Source organism: Rhamphochromis longiceps, linkage group LG9, assembly GCF_057381845.1.
Source record: "Rhamphochromis longiceps isolate RC_006_pf linkage group LG9, R_longiceps_female_GT1.1, whole genome shotgun sequence".
NCBI classification, from domain to species: Eukaryota; Metazoa; Chordata; class Actinopteri; order Cichliformes; family Cichlidae; genus Rhamphochromis; species Rhamphochromis longiceps.
Window position 1 is genome coordinate 32,674,152 of NC_140565.1, and position 22,369 is coordinate 32,696,520.

Genomic DNA, 22,369 nt, shown 5'->3' on the forward strand with positions numbered 1-22,369 from the left:
GTCTTGTATGTGTGTGACGACCTGTTTTCTGTGACTTCAGGCACCTGTACCGGCACATTGTGACCACTGAGTCTTTGATGAGTAATGTCTAGAAAGGCTGTGGTGCACGTGTGAAAACAGCACCTCGGGACGCGTGGTGGACTTTTCTCTTTCATTACCTTTCACTTTACAAAGGATATTGTGACTGATGAGCCCGTGAGGAGAGTTGCTGTGCTCTACATCATCTCAGCCTCCAGAATCACGTCCTCCCAGCCGCCTCTCTCTCCGCGTGCTTCTCGGTAGATCAGTTACCAACAGAATGAAAATCTGAGCCCGAGCGCGTCTGATGTGCGGAGCCGTGATTGAGGATCTTGTCTTGCCAGCTCTTGAATTAATGATAATGTCCTCCCTCAGCTCCTCCTCATCTATTCTTAATGCTCTCGCTCTACTATAGAGTTCGGCCTCTGCTGCAGATCATATCCGCCTCTCTCCTCCATCTTTTACCCTCCCTCTCTCATTTCTTACTCCTGTCTTTTTCTTTTTTCTTTTTTTTGATTGCCGTCTCGCAGATTAAGCATTTATGTTTCTTTTTTTTCTCTTGTTGCTTTCTGCTTTCAGATTTGTCCCTTTTCACCCACACTACCACCATAAAATAAGATAAATTCTTGGTGAAATGAAAAGTACATTGGATACAGTGGAATACAGTATTTCTTTCTTTAGCAAAGGCAAAAGTTCAAGAGAATTTAAGTTTATAAGCTCTAATCGCTCATTTCTAAATGTTAAATTCCGAGTTATTTATGGAGATTACACTAAAATAACAGTATTATACTGTAAAGCTCATATTGTGTACAGCACACCATCGTCATAGGGTTACAAGTTTACAGTAAGGGTTGAATTCTGAGCTCTTCTGAATTCTTCACGTTCACAAAAGCAGTTTGAGGTGATTTCAGCTTTGTAACGTGCTCAGGTGGGCTGTGGTGTTTAAACATTACTGCCAAGAAAATATCCCGACGCATTACACCAGCAGCAGCAGCCTGAACCACCGATACCTCAGTTTCCTGTTCTTAGGTGACAGGAGTGGCCTGATGTGGTCTTCTGCTGCTGTAGCTCATCTTTTTCAAAGTTGGATGTGTGCTCTGTTCAGAGACGCTCTTCTGCACGCTTTGGTTGTAATGGGTGGATATTTCAGTTACTGTCAGACCTTCCTGTCAGCTCGAAGCAGCTCGCCCAATCTCCTCTGACCTCTGACACGCTCGGTTTGAACTTTATTGTTCCAGTGATCAGTGCTCATAATGAGGTCAGTGTGTGTGTGTGTGCTTCAGATGGGTTTTCCCCTTGTGGCTCCTCAGTGGGAGTGTCTGTCCTTATATGGTAAGGACAGTCAAAGCTTCTTTTTTCTAGGGACAGCCAATCAGAAGAAAGGTTTACTTCAGACACGAACAGGTTGGATAGGATGGACTGAAGTTCTGCAAAGTATAAGATAAACAAGGATTATTTTGAGCTCTAATTCATGCAAAGCTACTCTAATGCAATAGAATAACAGGCCCCCTTTAAACAGAAAAACATTGATGGTCCAAGTCATTACATGACAGCAGATCATCTGCAGTTGGTCACTCCCAACAGGTTAGAGTCATTTTAATGTTTTGGTCCTTGAACTCTGTTAATAAACTGGCTTCATGATTAAACGCACAGATTCAAACTTTAATAGAAAGCGTCGTCCTGCTGTCCCTCTGAGTCCCACACCGTGGCGTCCTGCTGTCCCTCTGAGTCCCACACCGTGGCGTCCTGCTGTCCCTCTGAGTCCCACACCGTGGCATCCTGCTCTGGGTTTTCTGTTTCTGTAGGTGGAGCTCTTTTCTTTCAGATCTCCTGCGGGTGGCTGTCGCTGTCCTCGTGCAGCCGTCCCCAAACTTACTGCAAAGCTCATAAAGTCTCATATTCAGCTCTCGCGCAGGCAGAGCTTTAAAAGGCAGCGTTTGATTGCATTAAACGTTTCTGCTTTTCTGCTGAACCCGCGCTTTGATCTCTTTGACAGGTGCCTCTCAGATCTGAGCCTCTGTGTGTCCGTGTGTGTCACTCGATGCAAGGCCGACGGAAATGCACTTGATGCCTCTAACCTGACAAATCCCAAATGTGTGTGTGCGCGGTGGACATCCGGCCTGTTAATTTGATTGCGTAACGGGCTTAGAGGGCACAGATTGTCTGGAATGGAATCCCGCTCGCTCAATCCATGATAGCTGCTGCCATGGAGAGAGGCTTTACACACACACACACACACACACACACACACTTCTACTTTGACATTTGAGGCGTTTAGCTGATGCTTTTACCCACTGCTACTCACGCTGAGAGCAACAGTGGAAAAAGCTTTAGTTCAACAGGAATTTAAAGCAGCTTCACACACACACACACACACACACACACACACACACACACACACACACACACACACACACACACACACACACACACAAGGAATACATAACAACAGCCTGGTTGGCATTATTACTCGAGTCCCACTTGCATCTATTTTTATTAGCGCAGTTAATAAGGGATATGCATGTGACGCTGGAAATGTTTCCTCTCATTTCCTCTTGCTGTCTGACACTCGCTATCCGCCGTTAAAGTAAACTCAGACACAGCCAAGATTTCCAGCTCCTTTTCCAGGCCAAACTCTGCAGTGCATGTAAATAAAAAGTTGACAAAAGGCGCCTAAAATAACCCGCGTGCTTGTGAAACTGAGAAACGGGGACCTACTAATAGAAGTTAAGGTAAAACATTGTTGACATATATGAAGTTTTTCCCATTAAATCAGCTAAAGCTGGGAAATGTTTCCCCGACCCCATCAGAATGGTTCATTTCCTCTGCAGTAGCTTTGATTTATCGGATCCACAGAGGATGCCATCGCCCACGTCCTACACACCACTCTCAGCCACGTGGACAAGAAACAGGGTAACTATGTGAGAATGCTGTTTGTTGATTACAGTTCAGCGTTTAACACAATAGTGCCCTGCAGACTGTTCACAAAGCTGAGGGATCTGGGACTTAACAGCCGTCTGTGTGCATGGGTGTTGGACTTCCTCACTGGCAGAACTCAGGTGGTGAGGGTGGGCAGGTGCTTCTCCAACAGCATCACCATCAACACAGGAGCACCTCAGGGATGTGTCCTCTCGCCACTGCTCTACTCCCTCTACACTTCAGACTGTGTGGCCACCCATGGCTCCAACACCATTGTGAAGTTTGCTGACGACACAGTGGTGTTGGGTGCCATCTCCAACAACGATGAGGCGGCCTACATGGATGAAGTGAAGAATCTGGCATCGTGGTGCCAGGACAACCACCTCCAGCTGAACGTCAGCAAGACCAAGGAGCTGGTGGTGGACTTCAGAAGGGGTCAGCACAGAGACTACAAGCCCATCATCATCAATGGAGCTCCAGTGGAGAGGGTGCAGTCCTTCAAGTATCTTGGTGTCCACATCTCCTCAGACCTGACATGGGCTGCCCACATTCAGGTCCAGACCAAAAAGGCTAGGCAGCGCCTGTATCACCTACGACAACTGAGGAAGTTCAGGGTCTCTCCAAAGATCCTCAGGATTTTCTATACAGGCGCTGTGGAGAGCATCCTCACACAGAACATGACATCGTGGTTCGGGAACAGCTGTGTGAAGGACCAAAAAGCTCTCCAGAGAGTGATCCGTACAGCAGAACGCTGCTGCAGGATTGCTTTCCCCCCGCTTCAGGACACCTACACCAGGAGATGCCGGACTAGAGCAGCGCAGATACTGAAGGACCCGTCCCATCCTGGCAACAAACTGTTCCAACTTCTGCAATCTGGTAGAAGGTTCCGCATCTTCCGGGCAAGGACAGAGAGACTCAAGAGGAGCTTCTATCCCCAAGCCATCCGTGCCCTAAACACACACACCCGCCCTCTCACATCATCTATAATTGACTGAGACAGGACTCTCTTCCAGACACTAAACCAAGGAACAATGTACATTTCAATTCCTTTAATTTTAAATATGTTTATATTGTCTATCCTGTAAAATAGTCAGATGTCTATTCATATTAATGTACAGAATTCACCTGCTTGCTGCTACTACTGCACATTCACCCAGTGTATATACTATATATATATATATATATATATGATGTTCTTCCTCTACACCCCCCCCCCCCCCCAATTTTTGCACATGTCGAGGAGCGTGTCAGGCTACATTTCACTGTGTGTTATACTTGTATAACTATGCATGTGACAAATAAAGAACCTTGAACCTTGAACCTTGAAGCAGTGCAACCTTCATACTATTATGAATGAAGTTTCAGGCCCTTGAACTGCACAGGCTGATCAAAAATGTGCAATTTTTATCTTTTCATAACTTGTTAAGTAAGTAAATAAGCAGGTGAAATTTTCAGAGCTGAGAAACTGCAACCAAAGCTGCTCAAAGTGGCGCCGTCGAAAGCAAAAATCTGTTTTTGTTCAGCACAATTTCTTTAAATGTCATCAGCTTTGAGTATCGGTGTCGTGGGAAAACTGAACCAGTTTCACGTCTGTGACAAAAATGTGTCTGGCTGATCGTTCGTGTGATCAGTCATGTGAAATTGTCCAAAAGCCTCATTCAGTTATTTCTTAAACAAACAGAGCCGAAACTTTCAAATGTGCATTGCATCCCCGCTTTCCTTCCTTCCCACCGCTTGGGTCTGATCATCGGGGAGTTTTGTGTTTGTGAGTCATTATTTTGACACAGGCTACAATTGTTAGACGAGCTTATGTATATATTTAGCCTACCACTGGTGAAAACTTTTATTTTTGTGATTAAAAATGGCTTAAAAGACTTCTGACATGATGCTATTCACCTTCAGAAGTTCAGGCTCAATCATTCACCCCTCTCTCCCCAGCCTGTGATTTTTTAACTCGATTTATTTAGTTTCTGATCTTTCTGAACATTTTTCCCAAGTTTAAAGCTCAAATCAGTGCGTTGGATACATCACAACAACTTATAGCCTGAAGCGGGTGGAGACCAGGGGAAAAGTGCACATGTAGACATTGTTATTGCCTCTCTGATCATTTCAGCATCACCTGCAGTTTAAAGGAGTGCTCATCATTTGCTCCACCACTATTTTAAAGCTTTTGTAACACAGATTTACAATATAAAAGACAAATCTACTATAGTGAAGCACTAAAGAGATTGCACCGGTTTTTGTTTAGTCATCCTTGGACAGAAGTATCTGACTATTTAGCTCCATCTGCTCATGTCTGCTGTTGGTGCTGGGCACATAGTGTTTGGTTGGTGTATCCGAACTTCCTGCTGCTGCTACACGTTTATTAGTTCATGCATCCTGTTGACAGAGTGTTAGTATTGATGCAGGTACTCTTTAGCTTTCAGCCCAGTCTGCTTTGAGTTTTGCCTCACTGGTTTCTGTCTGTGCGGAAACGAGCGCACGGGCCTGAGAGGTGACAACAGGTGGAGGTAATCGAAGAAATGTCACCCGTCCTTTCAGGGGGTGACGCTCGCATTGTGCACATTGTGTCTGCGCGAGTGGGGGCGGGGTGTTTGCGACAGGTGGAGGATGTTTGGTGGGAAGCGTCCACATTGTGTCTGTGCTGGAGCTGAACCGGGTTGGCTGTGGGTTTTGTGGATGTTTGATTTGCGTCACTGTCGCCTCTGCGTCAGCTCCTGACTTTATGCATGCACGTCTGTGTCACAGTGTGGTTGTTGCATGAGCAAGAGGCGGACCACACGACTAAATACAAGATATTTTTAAAATATGTTTGAGCAGTAATATTTGTGACACACAGAACTTTAGAAAACTCCTAAAATGTGAATACTTTCTATATTTTTCACACGTCGCCCTCCTTTCAAAGCAGGGGTGACTGTGGCTCAGGAGCCCGAGTGAGTCGACTCTGAAGGTCGGGGTCTCAGTTCTTCTAGTCTAGGGCAAGATACCCCGAGTTGACCTCAGTGCGTCCATCAGCTTGTGTGTGACTGTTGCATAGAAAAGGACGTGCTTGTATCGGTGTGCTGTCTGCATCAGCTGTTTCACTTTAGGTTTGTCTGCGCCGCTTCTACTTCTCGATCCTGTAAGTCGCATTCTGACCACCGACGAGCACTTTGTGCATTTGCACCTGATTTTATCTGGATTATTATAATTCTGACTTGAATCGCCATGAAGCCTGCATCATTGCGTCTTGTTGTTTACCTTCAGCACTGGTGTGCCGATTGAATCTGTGCACAAATGAACAGAGTTGTGAAAATGAGGAAAATGTGCATATTGGCGCTGGCTGAATACGAGCTATTGTATCAGCACAATAAAGACACTAGATACTGTAGGTTTACAGCCTAATACAGTCATACACAGATCGCAACTGGAATGAAATCAGTCTCTACTGATATGAACTGGGTAATGTGTTAGGAATGAAAGGACGCCACATTGTTTGATGGAAATGAAAGCGATCAGCCTACAGAGGGCTGAATTCAAAGTGAAAACATTTAGGTTTGTCCACTTTGCTGTAATTTCATCCTCCTGGAGCGTTATTGTGCACCAGGAGGAACCCAGGACCCACTGCACCAGACCAGTGGGACAGAGGATCCAAGGAGGCTCCAAAGTGCCGATGCCTGGCCTGTAGAAGTCTGTGCGGCCCTCTGTGGATGTGCCTCACCGTATCATTACTCACCCATCTTCAGACCACTCATGGTGAACAATGTTACAGGCAGCATAACGATCTCCATTCGTTCTCCAGACCCTTTCACGTGTGTCACATGTGCTCAGGTCCAATGGTGCCATGGAGTGAACACAAGGCCCATTAGACGACGTCAGGCCCACCCCTCACAGCAGTGAGACTGTCCTGGGAGACACACCAAACCTTCAGTGTGGGATGTGTGATGTGCCATCCTGGAAGAGTTGGACTACCTGTGTTACCTCTGCATGCTATCACCTCATGCTACCAGTAGTGACACTGACCCTACCCAAAAAACCAGTCCTACAGAATAAACCAGGTGTTGCTTTTTGGGTTGTTTCACTGTTGTCCTTCTAGTACACGTGAGCATAAATTGCTGAAGTATCCTTTGTCTCATAGAGGTGTCTTTCCACCACATATTCACAGCTGTTAAGGTCTTCATCTCGTCACATTTCTCAGCACACATAATAATAATAATAATAATGGATACTTTATTGATCCCCATGGGGAAATTACTTGTTTTTCTCTGCATTTGACCCATTCACTCAGTGAAGCAGTGGGCAGCCCACTAAGCAGGCGCCCGGGGAGCAGTGTGTAGGGACGGTACCTTGCTCAGGGGTACCTCAGGGTAGCCGTTAAGTGGATTCGAACCGCCGACCTTCCGATCATGGGGCGACCACTTTACCTACTGAGCTATCCCTGCCCCACATCTGGATCAAAGCATTTTTTTGGTAACATGCACTGACGTGTTAAACACCAGGTTATGTTACTCAAACATACTGATTCTTCTCAGTTCTGCCTCCAGGCCTTTATTCCTGCATTTACACAGTTTTGTTTTGTTTTGTTTTTTTAAGGAAAGTGTAGTTAAATTCTGTATACGTATGCTTTTTAGCATTATTTAACATTTAATTATCTAAAAATGTTCCACTTGTAATCATTAGATTGTGATGTTGTGCAGCAAACTACGGCTAACAGAGCTGGAGCAGGAAGATCTGCAGCTGTAGAGGCCTCGAGGCAGATACTTAGTGACAGAAAGGAGCCATAATTAATGACATCTGAACTTTTTTTATGTGTCACAGATAAAGGAGCCATACAGGTATGCTAAACACAAATACAGGCATTAAAAATATTCAGCGTACAAAGCTGCTGACAGGGAATCAGCTCTGCCACGCCTCTCCTTTGGGAAGAAACATACCTAAAAGGCAGTTGCACACTGTTGCACAACTTTTCAAGGAATGATGTTGTTTAACCTGGAAATTGTACAGAAAAGATTCCACAGTGTTGTCAGGCTTAAACGTGCCCCTGATTAGGATTTTGAACTTCAGTTTTTGCTCCTGTCAGTGTCACACTTTGTTCACAAACCCAACCTTATTAAAACAGTCTTTAAAAAGCTGTTAAAAGCACTTCTATTATAGTTTGGCAATAATTAAACTGAATTGTTTCACTTCAATAACATCACCAGTATGCACATTAACAGCTTCGGGCTGTTTCCAGCCTCTCAATGGGCCTTTGGGTGTGTGTCTATTTATTAGAAGTATCTTTGCGGGAAAACCCCTGAACATTATTCCTTTCTGATAGATTTCTTCTTCTTGTGTATTTGCAACAACCTTCCTGGTCTGTGTGAGTCAGCATGAGAAGGAATAAACATGCAGATGAATGAATCTGTGTCTTAAATGAAATATTTACACTCCAGCATGTTCAGCTGACACTTTAAAGATCGCACTCATTGATATTTTTAAGTGAAATCTGCACGTGGGATGTTTCCCTGAACGCCTGAGTGAGAAAATAGATGTGGGAGTTTTCTTCCTTGTGGTATTTAGTCGTGGGTTGGAGAGTTATGTGAGGGAGTGGGGATCTCCAGGACACCTGGTGGAAACACTGGGTGGAAGGTTACAGCTGCGTGTTGGTTGAGGACTGGAGAGAAGTGGGACGGGAGGGGGGATCCCAGTTCCCTTCTGGATTTGGATCTCTCCTCCTCCTCTCCTTTTCCTCCTCTTCCTCCGGGTATCCCCTCACACTGACTCACAGACACACACTAGTTTGTCCGCCTGAGTCCAAAGTTATCGCTGCTGCAGCTCCCGGCTCCTCGGTTCAGTTCAGCTTGTGATGACACAGTGCGCCGCCGCCGCCACCGAGGCCAAGCCGGCATGCGTGAGCGCTCTCGGCGGCCTCATCAGAGCACTGAGGAGTCGGCTAAAGTCGCTCCGACAACTCCTGAGACCGAACCAGAACGGTGTCTGCTGGGAGAAACCTGGAGGGACGGTTTTAGACTGCTGTGGACCGAAGCTGTCCAGTCTGGCTGTGAGTTACTCTGCATGCGAGGCATAAAACAGTCGTCTTACATCCTCCTGGCAGTAAAAATGTGCTCATCAGCAGGTGATAAATAAGACAAGGAAGTAAATACTGCAGCTGGAGCTGTAATATTGATCCAATGCATTTGAACATTTGAAGGGGTCCTCACAGCGCTGACAGCTTTGATTTCAGAGGATATTTGGCTCTAAAATTGGTGGAAACTGAGGTTTATTTTGAGTTTTCCTGCTTTTCTGAGCTCAGGTAGCAAAAGGACTGAGTCCCAGCTCGGCGTGGGTGTGCGTGTTTGTGAAATCAGCTGGTGGTGTGGTGATATTTCACAGTTCAGATTTACTGTTCATTCTGAAGAAAATGTTAATTTGATGACCTTAAAATCAAGACTGAAGTGTATTTGTTATACATATACTTATATGTAGGCAAGAATAATTCATTCATTGTGTATCTGTGTGTGTGTGTGTCTGTGTTGGGGGCTGTTAAGGCTTCAGGGGAGTCGGGTTACGTCCTCTCAAAATCTGACGTGTCCTACCATCAGCTTCAAAGGTCTTTGTTCCACAACAACATGTCAGAGTGTCGTCGATCTAATGAATACATTTCAGCTTTCCTCTGTTCAACAGTGTCTGCCCCTGCAAAGGTCGACGATGATGCTATTTTTAGACAGTATCTCAATTGAATGTATTTGTGTTTCATGCGTGACTGAACGTTGGTATGGAGTTATGTTTGTGTCCAGGTTATGTAATCAAAAAGAACAACGACTCAGTTTTGAGAGCGAAACTTTAGCTTACTGATGTGTTTCAGTCTTAATGAATTATGAGCAACATCAAAGACTGCACATAAAATGGCGCGGGGTTGTTTTTGTCATGTTTTTTGGACAACAGCGTGGAACAGTTCATGTTAATTAGGCCTGAAAGCGTAGCGATTCACTCACCACACGAGCACAGACTTCTTCAACAAGCTGGTGCTACAACTGACTGCGCAGCAGCGTGTATTATATCAAATATTGAAGTAAAAAACATGTTTGGAAGAGTTTAACCCAGCACAGTTCTGAAAGGATGAAATTAGCTGGGTTTGTTTTAGCAGGATGTCTCTACTGTAAAGTTGGACATTTAGGATCTATTTTTGGAGGCTGCCTCAAGTGGACAGTAGAGGAACTGCAGTTTTTGGCTTTGGTAAAATCCTCAGTAAGTAAATAAGTGAAGGAGTCAGTGCAGAAGACAGAAAGTATATTTCATATAGAAGAAGAGAAAGCTAGGTTGTAAACTGAAGCATCAAGCATCCCATGAAACTACTTATACACAATATAAAAGAGGCGCCAGGATCAGCAGATTTCCTGGTCCAAAGCTAGTCAAGCATCAAGGTTGTTACCACGTGAAGTAAGATATAATACATAGTAACAAATTCTTAATAATCAAGACAAAAAACTACTCAGTTGTTGTGCTTCCTAAGTGCTTCGCCTTTGCAATAACAACATCTTACAGTTAATCGTGCAATATTTAGGAAGGAAGATATTTCACAAACGAGCTTGTTGCAACAGTGGCATCCAGTTACAGTTGAATTCAGTGAGTTTGTTAGAACAGCTCATTCAAATGTTCACAAACTCAGACTGCGCTGAGGTGTTTGACTTTATACACGGGCGGCACCGGGACTGAAAACAGCTGAATTCAAAGATTAAGAGGTGTGGCCAAGAGGTCAAGAGCAGACTGACGCACAAACACAGAGTGCTTAATTTCACAGTGAAGGGAAAATTGAGGAGAGTGAACATCTGGCCAAGACATTTTCAGTACTTTTTCTTAGTTTTCCTAAAGCTGCATAAATATAACAATACAACAAAATATTGCAGGCTCTGTTTGCTACAAAAAACCGTCTCAGTCATGTCTGACCCCGTGATCTGCAGCATCAGCAAGTGTGGCACACTTTAATTCATAATGCACGAGGAAGTTTCCCTGAAGCCAGTCGCACGTACGGCTCGAGTTGATTTCCCGGTTGGAGCAGAGGTTGGAAACATGCGCTCAGTTTATGTTAATCTAATCTGGCGTCTGTAATGTGTCCGCCGGCGAGGTCTGCTGCTGCAGAAGTGTGTAACAGCATCACACCGACTCAATCTGGCCTCTTAATTAGATCAGACGGCAGACAGATGATGTGAGGCTGCTCCGCTGCATCGTGGCCAGCTGTGCTTCTCAAACCTGTTTACAGGAGCTTCTGTTTGTTTGGTTTGGTACTCAAGCGTGTCAGTAAACGCATCACGGCGGATATTTCTGGACGACTGGATGAGAGAACTTTTAAATCCTGAAATGATTTTTTTAAGATTTTAGAAAACGTTTCTTTAGACCGTGCTGCGGTTGTCAGGTTCAGGTTTGTCACGTGGTGTTTGCTGTAGAGCCCAACGCCCGAAACAAGCACAGAAGGAGGTCAGAGGTCAGGAAGGACACCTGACGTTAACTCAAAAGCTTCCTAATGAATATAAAGAAAGGACAAAGTGGCAAGAGGAGACAACAGACTGATTTGTTGACGTTAACGGCAGAGTGTTTTACTTGGTTTGTTGTACTTGTGAGTGTTGACCTTTAAGGTAAAAATGCCAAAATGCCAATTAACACATGCATGTAAAATGGTTTTATAAGGTCTCCTGTGGCCGAGAAAACAGCTGAGCTACACCGAGTGGCATTTCGTCAGGGCAGAAAGTCAGGATCTTCTCTCTGCTCCGTCAGTTTTGACATTTGAGTTTTTCTACAAATTGTCTTGACAAATAACAGTTTTCACTTTAATGCAACTTGAAAATGCTGGTAAACAATTTAAAGCAATCTTGATATAGACTCACATATTCTAACACAAAGTGTTACGCTGTAAAAACTCAAAAACCTTTCCTGATTTAACTTCTAGCCACTGGAAATCCCACTCGGCCCCAACGATGTGCTCCAGGGTGGAGGACAGAGAGCCAAACTGTTCCCTCTCGTGTCTGTGCTGATACAAGATGGCCCAGTTTAGCTCGTTTCCTCTAAATCTTCTGCCTTGGATGGCTCAGGATGTTACGGTAGAGCTCCACACTGATGCTCAGGGATGGATTCTTTGTGTTTCTTTAACTTTAAATAGAATTTAAAATAAAAATTAGCTTAGAAATAAAAAAGGACACAAGTTCATATGGTAGGGAGGGAGGCACTTGTTTGTGTTTTTTACAATAAAAATCCATCCTCTAATCCCTGCTAATGCCTGCACCACAGGAAGTCTGATGGGCAGGGCGCAGCGCCGATGAAGTAAGCAACAGAAAAGCTAAGCTGACAGGCAATAGATGGTGGACTTTGTGACAACTTTGAGTGTTTCCTCCTCTAGATGAACTTTGTAGACTGAAGAGTTTCTTTTAGTCCTCTTGTACGGTGGCCCTGAGAGGTCAAACACTGCAACCTAAGAAATCACCAGTAACAAGGAAAACATTACAGAAGCTCGCAAAACACATGAATCGTGCAATTAAAACACAAATGACATTACATTTTGTTTCTCCCTCACCGTACCAACAAATCCTCTGCTTCTTTTCTAAAAACAATCCTTTGAATAGTTGGGTTTCTGTTGCTTCCACAGCTGTTGGGTCATGTTATTGTCTTCCCTAATCACGTCTGGTGTGTTTTGTGTGCATTTGCTCGTGTTTATTTAGGCTGCAGTGCATTTGACCTCTCGGGGCCACCGTAATCTAGGCTTGACCTAAACACTATGAGTTTGAACTTTTAGGGAAAAGGAAATGCACTTAATTTATTACACTGTAACAGCAAAATGCAGAAGAGTAAATGCATTCATAACCTGGGAAACCAAAAGTGATTATTGAGGATACAATCCAAATATTGCCCAGCTCTATAATCCTGTGAGTGTTAAAAAACAAAACAAAAAACGAGTCTGAAACTGAAACTGAAGTAGGCGAAGTCGTACTTTAGTGTAATACCAATTTGTTCCATAAGAGGTTGCAGCGAGTCACCATAACCTTTATTTAGTGTTAAAGTTTTAAACATTTTTATCTTGAATGAAGGTCTGGAAAAAAGGTAAAGCATTGTCTGGAAGCTGGAAAAACCACAAAAAGACCAGCGACAGGTAAAACACTGCCCCCTGGTGGTGGAAGTTTTAGCTAAATTCTGCAGAGGATAGTTACAAAAACTCTTTAATGCATGTTTTTGTGCCAGTTTAATGTCTGTGGTGGTCAGAAGCCCCACCCACCTGTCGTTCATGCACCTGGATTGTGAAGGGCCAATCAGAAGAAAGTTGGGTTAAACAGGGAGGAGCTTGCTTCAGACGGAGGATGAGTTCATTATCAGATAAATCACGCAAGGCCTCTCTAGTAGAGTCCAAGAATAAGAGTGTGGAGCTGAACATGAGCAGATCAGATCACCGGTAATTAGTTCAGTCATTGATCAGCAGGGTTTCTTCGGTGTTTAGCTGCTCGTGTGTGTGTGTGTGTGTGTGTGTGTGTGTGTGTGTGTGTGTGTGTGTGTGTGTGTGTGTGTGTGTGTGTGTGTGTGTGCACGCGCAGAAATGAACCGTAACAGCAGAGGGAAGTTGGAAAAAACATCAGTGTGTTTTTATATATAAGAAGTAAATATAAGATAATGAGGATAATAACAGGTAAAAGAAGCATTTAACATGTGTGGGGGCATGCAGGTGTGCGTATACCTGTGTGTTATTTATATCTGTGTGTGTCTGTGTGCTTGGTGCACAGGTGCAGGGTTTGCAGTTTTAATCCTGTGATTAAGAGGTGCTACATGAGCATCCTGTCGCTGCAGCTCTGATCCTCCATCTGCGTTCTGACTCACACACACACACACACACACACACACACACACACACACACACACACACACACACACACACACACACACACATATTCAAAACGTCAACAATGCGAAACCCGTCAGTTTTTCTCCGTCTATTTTCGTCAGTCAGCAGTGTCCAAATTGTTTTTGTGCGTTTATCAGCTGTTTGCAGCTCTCAGCCTCAGTCTGGATGTTTGGTCTCATTTACATAGAGCGCTGTGAAGTTAGCGCGAAGAGCTGAATAATATTTGACTCTGAACTAGCTGTTAAACTTTTTCTCTTTTTTTCCTGTTTCAGAATAATCACCCTCATATAAGCACGACTGGTCCTTGTATAGTTAAAATATAGTTAATATAGTTATATTTCATAAACCAAAATATATTTTATGTGTGACTAAATAAAAGCCCACTTTAAGGAAAACAGTTAATGAGGCAGCTAATGTAACAACATTTTAGTAAAACTAACAATTTTTGTTGCGTTGATAAAAATATTAAAAAGAAGTTATATATAAATTATTTCAAAGGATATTTTGAAGTTGAAAGTAATGATGCTCACATATGACAGACATGGTTATGATAAAAAAAAGATACTTACTTATACTTTTAGGAAACTGGAAGTTTAATTGTGATTAAACTGGAAATATGGAAGTAAGAAAGAAGACGTGAGCTGAGCTAAAGCCACGGTCAGGCAGGGTTAAGCTTTGAAGCAGTGATAGAAGTAAAGGAAAGTTGGGATGCTGAAAGGTAATGAGTGGATCAGCAGGCAGGTTGGAGTAATTCACATCCTGTTTCTCTCACAGCTGCTTGTTTAGGCTCAAGAAAAAACACAAAAAACACTCTGGCTGGTGATCATATCCAAATGTGTGTATTTGACCATAAAATGTAACTGTGCTAATCAGCTGTGCTTTTATGCCTCATACCAAGTTTGAGCCATAAAGTTATGCAAATAAAATAATGTCAGTGTAAATAAAGGTGAGTGCACAGTGAACCACAGCTTCCTGTTAAATAAGAGCCCGAAGAAATCATAAAGATGGCAGAGGATGCGAGCGCATCAGCCGCTGCAGCGGTGGTTTCTGTGTGCAGGGAGAGTTTAAATACCAGCGCTGGAAAGCAGCGTGCTGGTCGTCCTCAAAAAGATTCACTGTTTACACAACCACGTGTTGAAAAACAGACGGCGAGAGCCTCTGACTAACGAGGATTAGCCATGAAAAGCGGTGTTTAAGTGACTCACGGGTGACGGCGAGCGTGAAGGTTGCTGCCTGTACGAGCGCTGTCCAGGGAGAAAACTGAAAGATTATGCCTGGCAAAGAGTCGGGCTTTACATGAGGCAGTAACTTGTGTTTTTATGGATCATTTAAGGAGTCACTCCATAGCTTTATGTGCTGCTGTCCAGGCCCATGTCCTCTTTAATGATTGAACCTTTGATATGTTTGAAAGAAGCATTTTATTCATAGAAAAATATCCAAGCTGAGGCTCACAGCTTTAGTACTTGTTACGTTTCATTACTTGTTTTGGACACATTTCAGGCACTGAAGAGATCTCTAAAGTCCTCAGTGAAAGGCAGTAATACATCTTATATGGTACTTTTACTCAAGTAGAGCATCTGATTACTTTTTCCACGTCTATTACACGTCCCTCCCGACTCCAGCGTGTGACTTTCCGATGAGAAAGAGGCAGAGAGGAGAGAGGGAGAGGTGTGATCCGGGGAAGAGAGGTGAGAACGGTTCAAATAAAGATAGAAAAGGCGAGAGAATCAGAGGGAACGAGGGAGGAAAGTAGGGAGGGAGCGAGGCGAGGATTTCTCAGAGGGAGAGAGAGGTAGGCGCAGAGAGGGAGAGGCAGAGGAGGAAGTGTCAGGGACGAGCAGAAGCCGGCGCCGGCTCCAGTCGATGCTCGGGAGCAATGTTAGCACCGCAGAGCCTGATCCGCAGCCGGGACTACAGGATCCATAATGCACTGGGACACCCCGCAGCGAGCAGGTCACCCACCTGGGAGCTGCAGGTATGAGGAGCAGGAGGAGGTGGGTGGAAATAAAGAGGATGGAGCACAGAGCAGAGCAGGGAGGATGATGGGAAAGTGGAAAGAGGTTGGAAATGCGGGGCGGGATTGTTTACCTGTTGTCCGGTTTACTGCATGAGTATCCTGAGGAAGGGCGGGCTCTTCAGGAGGAGACGAAGGCTGAAGGATGGATGATGGCGCTGAGCACAAACAGACATGCAGTGAGGCAACGTTAGTCATCCAGCTACAGCGGGAAGCAGGTATCGGGGGTGGCTCCACGACAACTCTGTGTGTCTGTGTGTGTGTTGTCATGTCCTGCTGCGAGGATGACGAACGCTCAGGAAGCCTGCTCAACCTGTTCTGTGATTCAGGGAGATGTGAAGGAGCCGGGACGAAAGGGAACTCTGATGGGAGCTGTTGTGTTTTTAATCCCCGACCCTTCTTTTCCCAGAAATCCTTTCAAAATAAAACTCAGAAAAAACAAGTCAGAACTTGTTCCACTGATAGTGTCAGTGTAGCAGAGACATGAGGTCTGTCAGTGCCTGATTGGTGCTGCTGCACAGGGGTGTTTCCTGGATGTGTTTGAATGAACCAAGGCCAGGCGGCGGGCTCTCAGGATATCAGTGTTTGATCAGAAGTAAGTAAAGTGTAGAAAATTGCCTCAGACGGGGTTTGAAAGAGACTGTTATGGAGGCGACCGAGCACATTACCACAAGTGGTTCGCATATGCAGTCATGAGAAAGAGGAAGTGCATCCTCTTTCAAATCTCGGGTTTCATGTATCAGGACATAATACAAAAACATCATCTGGTCGTTAACAGCTTGTAAAGTTATCTAAATGATTAATTAAAAATAGAGCTAAAATCCAGAAGCGGTGTGTGAAAACTGAGCACACCCCACAGTTGGACCGCCTTTAGTGGCAACAACTTGAAGTAATCGTTTTCTGTGTGACTTTGTCAACCTCACACATTGTTGTGGAGGAATTTTGGCCCACAGTTCAGTGAAGTTTGTGAACACTTGTTTACTCACAGCTGTCTTAAAGTCCCACCGCAGCGTTTCAGTCGGGCTGAGGTCTGGACTTTGACTGGGCTCTGCTGCCGTAGATTTGCTGCTGTCCTCATTCTCCTCAAGCTTTAGCTGTGAGACACGTGGCCTCACATTCGACTCCAGAATAGAGTTCAGTGGAGTTCACGGTCAACTCAGTGTCTGCAGAACAAGCCCAAACCATCAGCCCTCCACCGCTGTGCTGACAGCTGCTATGATGTGTTTGTTCTCGTCTGTCCAAACCACTTTGTTCCACAAGTCTTTTGATTTCTTCAGATGCAGCTTTGCAAACCTCAGCTGTGCTGCCATGTTCTTTGTAGAGACGGGAGCCTTTCTGCTGGGATGAACTCTAACACTTAACTGAGATCTGTAGAGTCTGACGAGTATTGCACGATCTTGTCCTTGGGGTGAATTTGCTGGGACGTCCGCTCCCAGATTGGCAGCGTGTTTTGAATGTTTTGCTCTTCTCACTGTAGAGTGACGGACTTCAGATTGTTAGCAGGCTTCCCTTAGCAGCCAGATGGGCAGCAACTGTGGCTTCTCAAAGTATATCTGAATGCTTCACACCTGCAAACTCCTGCTTTCATAGAGCTGCTCGCAGTGATGGTGATCAGTTATTCAATGCATTTGATTAGCAGCACCTGGCTCCTACTCACCCTCCTGATTCCTGTGAATGCAGTGAGGATTCTGCGTTTTAGTTTTTCTGTTTAGTACAAATATACGAACAAAAGATTTGCATTTATTTAATATTAAAAGCTGTTATATTCAGTCACACTGTTTACACGTCTGAGGCTTTTATTGTGAAAATTAAAACAAAATTAAAGCCTTCTTCGTGATTTTCACACAAAAACAAACTTACTCAGGCTGCACTCTGTGCTGTATCTCAGCGGCTGCAATGCATCATGGTCTATTAAAGCTAAAGTGGGTGCAGAAATTGATCTCCTGCCTCCTGTAATGGCTGAATTTTGAGTAGAGGATAAATGCAAAGTCACCTCCGTGTATTAATGGATGTTTACTTTAGGACTTTTTCCGCTGCCAGAAATGTTTATGGACGTTGGTCTGCACATCCATCAATAACCTGAAGCGTGCTACGGAACAAGCTATTAAAATAGCAGAACTTCACTTACCAAATTTGGAAGATAAACATCTCGGATGGCCTGTAAAGCTCAGTAATCCATATCATATGTCAGATGATGCTTTAAAAGTGCTCCAAAAGGCACCAAACAGTTGAAAGGCCCGGCTTATTGACCTCGATTAGTTGGAGGTGATGCAGAGCAGACAACCGTCCCCTAAAGCTGCCCCTGCTGGGATGCAGTCAAAATAGCCTCAGCTCCAACGCCAGTGTCCAGATAGTTGAGTTATAAATAAACTCATCGAGACCAAAGCAGTTAATCTATCCGACTGTAAACATGTTTATTTCTGCTGTAAATTTGGACATTTCAACATGGGAGCCTATGGAGACTGACTCAGGTTTGGAGCCTCAAGTGGCCACTAGAGGAACTGCAGTTTTCATTTTGCAGCTTTTTGGCTGCTATTTGGTAGAAATGGAGTATTTTTAGAGCTGTTTAACTTACAGCCAAGAATTACTGACCTCTGACCTCTTCAGACCTTAGTAATTATACCGAACTTCAATCCGTGTGTGTGTTTCAGGATGACGTCCCGATTAAGGAGATCAGCATCACTCACCACGTGAAGGAAGGGTCGGAAAAGGCCGACCCTCGGCAGTTCGAGCTGCGCAAAGTCCTGGGACAGGGCTCGTTTGGAAAGGTGCGTATGTGTGTGTTTTCATGGACTTATCATTGTGTGTGTGGGCGGGGCGGGGGGGTAAAGTGTCAGTTTTACTTCCACTCAATTCTCCTGTAACGTTTCCCTCGTGCCAGTGTTTGAGAGTGAGTTGCTATGGTGATGGCAGGCTGAGGGCCCTTCACTCTCGCACTCAGTATCATCGTCTTTATGAAAGAGCAATTAGCCTCCTGCTTGGGCTGCGAGTGTGTGTGTGTGTTTATGTTAATCTTCATGAGTGCGACCTGGATAATGGGAACAACCCAAACAAACTCTCATCCTCACACAGAAACAAACGACACTCACAGTGTGCATAACGACATCCAGCACTTACATTTAATCAGTAAAGATGATTTATTATTATTTCTCTGTGTGTGTGTGTGTGTGTGTGTGTGTGTGTGTGTGTGTGTGTGTGTGTGTGTGTGTGTGTGTGTGTGTGTGTAGGTGTTTCTGGTGAGGAAGATCACAGGACCGGACGCTGGTCAGCTGTACGCCATGAAGGTGTTGAAGAAAGCCACACTGAAAGGTAGAAACAGCAGAGCCATTAAACACTAAAACCAGCAACAACACCACGGACTGTGTTTGTATATAAAAGATGGCCACGCCCACCACTTTGTCTCAAAATGCTCCAAAAGGCAATAAAACTGTCATGGAGTGTGGATGGAGCGGACTTGAAATCAGAAAGAGACAGTGAATTTGTTTACAGTGCAAAATAATAACAGTTCAGTGTGGAGTCCTTTGGCCGCGGCGCCCCGTGGTGAATTCTCCCGGCTCCCGAAAGTGCAGTTTGGCGATGTGAAGGCAGGCGACACTCCGTGCATTCATTCCCCGCTCGTGATTCAGCTCCCGTGTTTTCCTCTCCACTTCCTGGTGCGAAAGACAAAAAAGAGTGAGAAGCTTTCCGAGATTAGAAACAACACACCATCTAAACTGTCTAATGATCCAGCGCTGACTGAAGCCTGGTCACAGCGTTAAATACATCGGCGTCAGACAGTAATAATTCACCGCAGCTGGTGTGTTGATTAATCGCCGGTGTGGAGAAAACTCAGAGCGGAGCTACTTCCGGTCGGCGCTTCCGCCTCCGGGGGAGTGCGGCTCCATCAAAATAAAAACACACAAATGAGTAGGTCGCCCGGCAGGTTGCATTCACTGCATTTTAGAGCGATGAGTAAATTCACTCCCGCACAGATGTAATGAAGGGAACAAATATGCTTAGATATCAAAACAGTTCTTGTAGCTGGCTGGTTACGCCTGGAGACCGAGATTGGTTGCAAAGTTCGCTTTGGTTGCTGGCAGATCGGCACAGTCTGTACTTTGTATGGAAGATTCAGCTAAAGTTTATTTATATAGCATCAAATCACAACAACAGTCTCCACGAGGTGCTTGGTATTATAAGATAAACACAATATAACAGAGAAAACTCACCTGGTGACAGTGGGAAGGAAAAACTCCTTCAGAGAGCTGCAGACGACTCTTGCCTTCAAAGTAAAAGTTGTGCCTTGAAAAGTCACTTAAACACATTAAACTTTAACGCTCAGCACTTTTTATCCTTTTATTCATTTCTAAGTTAATTTAGCTCCATTTAAAAATTAATTTAGGAAGCTAATGTGCAGAGAGAGAGAACCGAAATAAGTTCTTTAAATGAGCTTTGACTCAAGTCAGACGCCATCTGCTGCTCCTTTGTTTAGCATCCTCTTCTTTCTTACTCATTTCTCTTTCCCCTTCTTATTTTTCTCTTTCGTGCTGCATATTTTCTTCACTCTTCTCCGTGACCCAGTTACTCCTTTGCAGCCAAAACAGAAACCGAACAACGGAGGCCGCGATTGATCTGCTGATTCTGTGTTTTCTGCTCTGTGTGCGTTTCCAGTGCGTGACCGGGTCAGGACGAAGATGGAGAGAGACATCCTGGTGGAGGTCAACCATCCCTTCATCGTCAAACTGCACTACGGTGAGTCAGCCAATAGCAGAGCTCTGTGAAGAGGAGTCACCGGCCAATCGGAGCTCGTCTTTGAGCTTTTTAAATACTAACTCAGTTTGCTTTCGACCTCCAGCATTTCAGACGGAGGGGAAGCTCTACCTGATCCTGGATTTTCTCCGAGGAGGCGACCTCTTCACTCGTCTCTCTAAGGAGGTAACAGCAGTTTAAACCAACACAAACAGCGGGTATAGAAAGTGCCCAGCATTTCTAATCGCTATTTAAATCAGTGCATGGTGGTCCTGCACCCGTCTGAGCTGTCAGCTGCTGAAAAATAAGCCCATCCATCCATTTTCTTAACCAACTATTCAAATCGGGTCGAATGTGTGCTGGAGCCGATAGATACATATATGATAGAATAAACTAAACCCTAAAAAGTCCGAATAAGAAATTAAAAAAAGCAAGCTGAAGAAGAAAAGACTCAGGCTTTTCATTTGTCCTGCACTTACAGCATGACTGCTGCTGTTTAAGGCTACATGGTCAAATCTGGACCTGCAGTGATTAAAAAAAACACACCTGTGTTTCAGGTAATGTTCACAGAGGAAGACGTGAAGTTCTACCTGGCGGAGCTCGCGCTGGCCCTCGATCACCTCCACGGGCTCGGCATCATTTACAGAGACCTCAAACCTGAGAAGTATGCACACACACACACACACACACACACACACACACACACACACACACACACACACACACACACACACAGCCTCATGCATGTAAACAAAGCAGCGTGCAGCGTCCCGGCAGGACGATTAGGTCAGCTGCCAGGTTTCCCTCGTGGAGATCTCTAATGCAGTTAGCAAAATGGCTTTTCCAGGCCACTAATGTCTGTGTTTACGTTCAAGTCAACTCTGTTTTATTTAAACAGCACATTTAAAACGACTAGAGTTGGCCCCGTCTGTGGAAGCAGAGAAATGCAACAGAATCGATTTTAAGACTGTCAGCTGTTCTGTTATTTGGAGGCAATAACAGAAACGCCTGCTCACCTTTGGTCTTCAGGTTAGGGGCTGTGAGCTGATCGCAGAGAGCTGGAGATCCTGACGCAGGGCTTTAAACACAAGTAGTAAAACTTTTAAATGGCAGTGCAGTTGAGCTCAGACTGCAGCGACGTCTTGTGTTTACTTTGTCGGGCAGCTGAGCCTGTGAGTCAGAGAGAGTGCAGCTGGACCATCAGAGCTACAGAAGTCTAACGGAGAGGTGATGAAGGTGAACCATCACAGCAGAGGTCAGGGAAAGTGCAAAGTTAGCAGGAATAGTCCTTTAACCAGGGGTGTCAAACATAAGGCCCGGGGGCCAGAATCGGCCCAACAAAGACTCCAGTGCGGCCCAGTGGACGGCTTTGGAAAATGTGAACGTGGGGCATAAATGTTGGACTTTGAACTGTAGCTTCATACGTTTTACAGCTTTTCCTGCTGATAACGACCTCCACCTCCCATGGCCAGTCATACCAGAGTCATTAACCCATTATGTACCATAGTTTGGCAGGCTTGCCTCTTTACATGACTGTAACTCTGCTACTGTTTGTTCAAAACAAAGAAGAAAAACTGTTAAATCCGAGTTACCTTCTCTGCAGGGTACACGTTCTTTCTTACAATGTCAGCCCAAAGTGTCGTGCTGGCAGGTTTCTTTCATTTCTTCATCATGTAGAAAAACTGAGGCATAATGTTGGAAGTTCTTTTTTACAAATCTCAGGGAATACTTGTGTAATTAAACTTCTTTACACGAACATGAAGGCTGTGCGTGTGCCCACGATGTGAAGTGAGTTTGACGTCCCTGCTTTCAAACAAGCCTCCATGCTATAATTTAATGACGTGCCATTATGG

General features: G+C 44.6%; 1 protein-coding gene across 2 annotated transcripts in view; it reads left to right on the forward strand.

Annotated features, from left to right (window-relative positions):
• Positions 1–22,369, forward strand: part of rps6ka3b (ribosomal protein S6 kinase A3b) — a 67,030-nt gene that overhangs the window by 29,846 nt on the left and 14,815 nt on the right. For both annotated transcript variants that reach the window (XM_085417419.1, XM_085417420.1), the window contains 5 exons: positions 18,440–18,556; positions 19,016–19,097; positions 20,439–20,519; positions 20,623–20,702; positions 21,074–21,180. In XM_085417419.1, coding sequence (XP_085273545.1) covers positions 18,440–18,556; positions 19,016–19,097; positions 20,439–20,519; positions 20,623–20,702; positions 21,074–21,180 — 467 coding nt within the window. The remainder of the gene's footprint in view (positions 1–18,439; positions 18,557–19,015; positions 19,098–20,438; positions 20,520–20,622; positions 20,703–21,073; positions 21,181–22,369) is intronic.